General features: G+C 30.8%; 1 protein-coding gene across 1 annotated transcript; it reads right to left on the bottom strand.

The window, feature by feature from the left end:
• Positions 1 to 5,011: 5,011 nt before the first annotated feature.
• LOC111430384 (GATA transcription factor 8-like) lies at positions 5,012 to 6,714 on the bottom strand. Its single transcript, XM_023066608.1, has 2 exons — positions 6,287 to 6,714; positions 5,012 to 5,999 (listed from the first exon to the last, which is right to left on the bottom strand). Exons 1-2 carry the CDS (start codon positions 6,500 to 6,502, stop codon positions 5,295 to 5,297), a joined length of 921 nt encoding a protein of 306 aa, XP_022922376.1. The 5' UTR covers positions 6,503 to 6,714; the 3' UTR covers positions 5,012 to 5,294.
• Between the last annotated feature and the right edge of the window lie 898 nt (positions 6,715 to 7,612).

Below are 7,612 nucleotides of genomic sequence, written 5' to 3'. Positions count from 1 at the left end.
TTTTTTTTTTTTTTTTTTTAATTTAATTATATATTTTTAATCAATATTCGTTACATAATTATTAAAAAAAATAAATTTTATACCATTAATTTTTTACATTTCGGTCAATTATAATGTCTTAATCACTAAATTAACTTAATAATCCTATAGTCAAATCAACATCGACAAAATACCACTAACAGTAAAAAAAATATTTTACTTTAGTAACTTTTGTTCCTAAAAAATTACTGCCACTGTAATTTGAATGATCGTTTTTAACCCTATTACGTCACCAAAAGTAACTTTTTCCCTTTTCTTTCGCATTGTTTTTAGAACGAAATTTGGGCAATATTTTTCGAAACAAAGTCAGTAACATACGTAAAAAAAAAAAGACATATTTTTTAAAATAAAATAAATTATCTTTTTTTTTTTTTTAATAATTGAAAGGTAATAATATTTCAATTTATAAGAAAAAAAATTAAAATTTGGTTATTTTTTTAATTAATTAAATAATTTTAAAATTTATTGATGACTCCTTAAGTTAAGGACATATTTATAGTAAACTATTATTAATATAATCAAATAATAATAATAATAATAATTTTTATTTTTATTTTTTTAGATCTTAAAAGTGTAACGACCACATCCCAAGAAGACCACAAATTCAGCCATTCATTCGGGTGTCCTCTTCCTCCTTCCTTCATGTTTGTTATCTCTATTTTTTATTTTTCAATAATTATTATTATATTTAACATCGATTTACTCCATTTTTTATTTTCTTCCTTTTCCTGCTTTTATTTTCCCACTCTCCTTCCTAGCGCGTGGCTCACAATTTCTCTTATTAATTTCCAACAATAAAAGTAATTATTTGAAAATATCATAATTTGGTAACATATTAATCATGGGTTGCTTCATTATATCATGTTATTTTGATTTTTTAATGATTAAAAGTTACTTTTATTTTGTATAAAATATTTATTATTATTATTATTATTACCACTTTAAATTTGATATATATATATATATATATTAAGTTTTATTTTAAATAAAAAAAAGTATGATTATCCTTATAAACAAGTCAATGTTTTTGCACGCTCACTCATGCAAACAAAAGTCAATCATGTAAAAATGTGCGATTAGAAAAATAAATCTGTTCGGGATTGCAATTTTTTTTTTTTTTGTTCGACAATGGTAAAATGAGGTTAAATTTTTATATTTTGGTCGGGATTACGTATCTAAATTAGTTGAGCTATGTTGATAATGAACTCGTTTTTCTTAGTGTAATAGCTCGGGATAACAAATTAAGGGAATTATTAGGTTATTAAATAAAATAAGTTGAGTTAAATATAAATAAAAAAATTGATTTGGAAATTTAAATTAATTTTGTTTTTATGGAACATTAATGTCTTTGTTTGTTTGTATGGGGATACAGTCAAAATAGTTGGGGTTTAATTAAGATGAAAACACTGAAATCAAGGGAGGTTCGGGGCGGTAAAAAGGGAACCATGGTCTAGGTTTGGTTGTCATAATTCCTAACTCTCCGGAGTTAACCATGGTTAAAGTCTTAACCGAATCCCGGCTCCCCAAGTTGTCGGTCAACAGCAATGACTTTTCCAACTCAATTTTTGTTATTTAATTTGTCTTCCCCATTTTTAGGTCTCGCTAAAGATCTGGTCAGTTCTTTACTTCGAGGCTATTTTCGTCATTTCATCTCACTTATCTCTCCTATGTTTTTGGATCAGCGGATTTTAATTTAACTCGTAAGTTTGACTTTGTAAGTGCTTTGCTGTCTCTTTGGGACCGGATATTTCTCAACTTATTTTAATTGTCTTCAAATTTTAATGTTTTGAGCAGCTGGTCGACACTTGTTTCGAGTCAACTTTTTCAAACCCTTTTCACTTATTCGAAATTCGTTCGAACATAATGTTGCGGATTATTCGGAATGAATCCGACGTTGGCTAATTTAGTGAAAGATTATGAGTTTATAAATGAGGAATACTATCTCCATTCGGATGAGGACTTTTTGGAAGCCCAAAGCAAATGTACGAAAGCTTATGCTTAAAGTGGACAATATTATACCATTATGGAGAGTCGTGATTCCTAACACATTAACCTCGCTCTTTGGATTTGTTTTAAGTTTTAATCAACCAATTGAAAAATATATTGAATCATCCTGTTTTATAAGCTCGAGTTGCAATTTTAGGGTTTGAAGTGTGCAAAATAATAAAATTTAAAGACATTTATTTGGGGATTTTTCAAAAATTTTATTTTAATAAGAAATATATATATATATATATATATAAACTTGGACAACATTCAAAACATTGACAAGACAACCAAACAGTTGGTTTGTCCAAATTCACTTTAATTTTTTACCTTTTTTTTTTTTACCTTTTTTTAATATTTTTCTTCGTTTTAATATTTACCCTTGTTAAGTCTACTCTTTTAACCTCACTTGACGCGACCTTGATGCTACATTTTTTACCTACTAAATAAAAATTTTAATTAAAAAAATTAGAATTTAGATGATATAATTCTAAATTTTTTAATTTTAATTTAATTGTTTAATGGAATCTTTCATAAAATTCTTATAAATAGTTTCATTTATAATTTAATATTAAAAAAAATATATATATATATTTTAATTTCGTGTATATATTATTGAATCCATTAAATTAGGGAAAAGTGATTAAATTAAAGTTGGGTAATTTAATTTACCATTTAATTGAGAGAGCATAAAGAAGCCAAATTAGGGTGAGATTAGCTAATTAGACAACGTAATTAAGGGAAAAGACGAGGGATTATTGGAAATAATTAATGACAATTTTTTTTGGTTTTTTTATTAAATAATTTTTTAATAAATAAATAAATAATTTTGTTATTTATTTACGAAGATATTTGTATATTTATAAAATAAAAATAAAAATCCTCATATTGAACCTGAAAGCGACGTGAAAAGTGTGTACATATATTTAATAAAGAAACAAGAAGTTAGGTTGGAAGTGGGAAAAAGGAAAAAAGAGTGGGAAGAAAGTAAAAAGAAAAAGAAGTTTTGGGGGTGAAAATGCAATTATGGTAAAGAAAAGGGGTGGAAATGGAAGAGCAAAAAAAAGGAAAGAAGGGAAGGGTAGCGTTACAGCTAGGGGACAAAGTGTGTGATATGGGGATTCCTCACCCGCGCATGGCTTTTGGATTCTTCGATCAACGTGGCGGGCTGTGATGTAACTCTTACACGTAGGGCCCACCACCCGTCCGTCACCCTCAGGACAGCCTACTGCTGATGTGACATCCAGATGGCTTCTCCTTTCTGGGCCCTTTCTCCGTATCTCTGTCTTTTACCTGTTTTTCTTTTTCTCCTTTTTATTTATTTTTTTAATTTTTGTAACCATTTAATTTATAAATTCAATTATTATTCTAAATAGTTTTATTACTTATTAAATTATAAAAATCAACATTTAAATTTAATAAAATAATTCACAAAAAATATTAAATTGATAGTAATAAATTCTAAAAATAAAATAAAATTTTGATTTTTTAAAAAAATTAGTGTGAAAAGCTTTGGTTTTTTCAATACCAACAACAAGAAAATAAAGATTTAAATAAATAATAATAATAAAATAGTTGAAGACAAATAAATGAATTGCCTTGAAACATATGCAATACAATAAAGACGAATCAAATTAAAATAATAATAATAATAATATTTCGAATAAAATATTAAAATAAGTGGATGATCTCAAATGGGTCTTTCCATAAAATATTATAAACAGACAACAAATAAATAAATAAATAAAGGGCAAGTGGGAAAAATAAGCCATCGGTGATTGCTTCAAAACATTGATTGCTCACACGTGTGGACGCGTCTCCGGTGGCTGTTCCATCGCCGCCCCGCCGGCCGCGGCATTGCACGCACTTCTATTTTAGTCAAGCCCCACATTTATTATTATTATTATTAATTATTATGTTAAATCAAATATTTTAATATCTTTCAATTAACTTAATTTTTTTTTATTATTTGCTGTTAATTGTTTTGTTCTTTGGAATTTGTGTATTTTAGGCCCATTACATGTGGGCCTGATAGTTTTGGGCTATTTTTAGGCCCAATAGATCTCCTTTATGTATTTTTTTTAATATTTTCTAATAAATTTTTTTTATCATATACATAAATATTTTATACGCCATTAAATGCATATAAGAATACGTTATTAACGACATTTTAAATAAAAATTTATTTAAAGTTCAAAATTAAGATAAATTAATACAAAATTTAGTGCTGAATTTTGTTTTTTTTTTCTCCTTTATTTATTAAATTAATAATTAAGGTTTGACCTATTTAAACTAATAAAAAAAACATAAATCATAATTTTATTAATTAAAATTCTAAATTTTTTAAATTAAGTCGTCAAAATATTTTAATTTATATTTTTACTAAGCTGTTAAAAATTATGGATTAAAATGAACACTCCTAATATCAATATGGGCCTAAGTAACAATATTGAGCTTTTGAGGCCCATTAGTACCTTCGGCTTCAGGCCCACCTTATCCTATTTTATTAGACTGCTTCGAAACTATTAAGATTATTCTATACAATTTTTTTTTATCAAATAAATTATGCTTATGACTAATTTTAAATATTTAATGATAAAATGAGCTGATAATAATATTTTGATCCATAAATAAAAATTGCTATGGAAGCCTGAAATATTTGAGCGTAGATTCGTGGATATGTGCCAGTAGGTCGTTAATCACTCAAATTTCGAGTTTGCGTTAGAAAACTATAGGTCACTCGAGGGGTGTGTCATGTTCGTGGGCTTGAGATTGTTGCTCGTCAATAGTTTGTACATTTGTCGTCATGCCATTGGAGGTGCTAGTTAGTGAGTCACCAATCGGGTTTAAGTTAGCACACGAGGAAGGAATCTTTAACGACACTATAACACGAGGAAGGAATCTTTAACGACACTATAACGTAGCGTGACAAATGAAATTAAAGTATGTTTGAAAATGATGTAAATTTTAATTTGACTTTTTGAAGTGCAAAAAGAATGATGGATAAATAAACATAAATGAAACAAAAAAAAAAAAAAGGAAGCCCCAAAAAGCAATTTCTAGTAAGTTAAAGGACCTAATAGCAAATAATACAAACTAAAAAACCCTAGTCCTCTTCACCTTTCATGTATCTCTCTATAACCTTACTAAACTATTTTTCACATTTTTGTATAATAACCAAAAATAAATAAATAAAGAAAAAAAGAAATTCAGAGAACAATAAAGGAACAGAGAGGGCGGCGGCAACGGCGGCGATGGAGGTTTTCCGATCATACGTATCCGAGGACGATGCCGCTGTTTGTATTCGGGATGAGCTCCGTCGGCAATTCCGTCTCCACGGCGATTTCCTCTTGTTTGGTTCTCATTTCGAGAACCTTCCTATGCGAATTGGAGTGCAAACACGGAACAAAAGTCGGACTCGCCGCCGGCCGGTACTCGGGGAAGAGGCGGCCGGATTTGTAACGGACGCCGCAAGCATTGCAGAGAGTTTTAGGACCTAATGGTCCGGCTCGCCATTGCGGCGTCTTCGTCACTTCACAGTGCAAACATTTCCTCACACCTTGTGGACTAAACGCATCGTTCTGATCTCGTCGAAACGACAACTTAATCTTCTTCGTCTTCTTAACCAGCGGCGGCGGAGCCGAACAGGACTCACCGTAGTTCTCCGAGTCCGATGAAACCTTACCGCCGGAATTCGTCGGTGAAATAAGCTGCGGCGGCCGAGGAATAAAGGACGGTGGCCGAGATCGCTTGCTGCGAGCGCGACCGCGTTTACCAGCAACAGCTAGGGTTTTCTTTTCGCCCGAGCACGAACTGCTGCTACTGCTACTACTGTCGAGAACGGAGACTGGACTCGAGATCTGAAATTGATTCGCCGGCGATAAAGAAGAAGTGTTGATCGTTAGGGTTTCAGCGCCGGAGGAGGAATCGTCGATGAAATTCGAAAGCCATTCCAATTGATCAATGTCTTCGTACTGCACAACAGAACAAAATTCATCAGAACAGAACCATCATATCTTACTGTGTACTCGCATGTACGAAATCAAAACCCATCAATTTTACTTCTAATTATGACGTCATTATTCATACAAATTTCTGATATATATAAATTCTAGATAAAAAATTAATAAAATTACCTAATTTCTTAGAAATAAATGATTAATAGTTCTAAGAGTATATTTTAATAGAAAATATTTCAAAATAAATAATTACATTTTTTTTTTAAAATCTAAAATTAAACTAAAAATCCAGCATTACTGACCGGAACAGAGAGGGCAGAGTGATGAGTATCGCCGGAAAACACCGAATCGGCAGCGTGAGGTAAGGAGGCAGAAGACCAAATGGGAGGGAAAGCGGCGGCTTTTGAGGTTAACGCGCCGTCGTCATCGAAATCCTCCGTCGGAAAATCAAGAAGGTCATCAATTTGGTCGAAGAAATTCCCACAGTCCATCTCGTCGGAAAAGGTTTCTCCGATCATCTTGTCCAAATTTCGAACAAAAAACGCAGAAATGGAAAATGAAGAACAGTCTATAAGAAAAAGAAGAAGGGGTAAGCTAAAATGGAGTTATCAGTTGGTTGCCGTAAGCTCCATTAAAGCAGAGCTCAAGAAGAGAGAGAAAGCAGAATTGAGGTTGAAGAAAGAGGAGGGAAGAAAAGGCTAAAAAGAGATTTGGGAATGGAAGTTGTTGCTGCTAGCTGTCCCTTTACTGTTTTTCTTTTCTCTATTTTATATCTTAATTTTCAACTCTTTTTTTTTTTTTTTTTAATTTAAATAATTTAATAATGTAAAAAAATATATATAATTACGAAATGACCGAATTACCCTCCGTATTCTTAAAATTTACAACACCACCCAACAGATGGACAAAGACCCATTATCGTCGGCGGTTGCATTGTCGGTGGGCGACTTACCCTAAGACGGTAAAAACACAAATAAATTAATGTTGAAAATAATTAATAAAGAGACGGCAGAGCTGAAACATGTCTGGTTTTAAACTAACTTCAGTTATACTCTTTGAATCTATGCCTTGTTACACCCATTTTCTCTCTCTAATAAAGAGAGAGAAAACTAACTTGCAGTGTACTCATTGAATATGAATGGGTTTCTTTTAGAAAGTTACGTCCTCGGTAAATGGTAAAATTTGAGTTGGGATTGGGTAACACCCTATATTTTAAGGGCAGTTTGGGGTGGTGAATGGGTTTTTACTGACTTTATTTTCTACTTTATGGGACAAAGAAACATCCTATTCCTTCTACGTTAAGAGAATGTTAAATGGTCAATGTTTTCTTTTATTCTTTCAATAAATAAATTAATTAATTAAATATAATTATAGGTTAATCCAATCATAATTGAGGATTTATTTTACTTTATGTAATTTTAATGATTAAAGTTACAATTTACAACTCATTTTTTTTAATTATAAAGTAAGAATACGCGTATGAATTTTTTAAATATATATATATATTTAAATAAAAAGATTAATGGAATTTCATCAATTTCATGTGAGGGTCCAGCGGTGAGATTGCGAAAGGACGAAAATGACCCCATCGTAGTTTTGCTTTTGCGTTTAATTTGGGGGGGGGGGGG

This window comes from Cucurbita moschata, unplaced genomic scaffold (genome assembly GCF_002738365.1).
Source record: "Cucurbita moschata cultivar Rifu unplaced genomic scaffold, Cmos_1.0 Cmo_Scf00002, whole genome shotgun sequence".
Lineage (NCBI taxonomy): Eukaryota > Viridiplantae > Streptophyta > Magnoliopsida > Cucurbitales > Cucurbitaceae > Cucurbita > Cucurbita moschata.
This window is presented reverse-complemented; position numbering and strand designations above follow the sequence as displayed.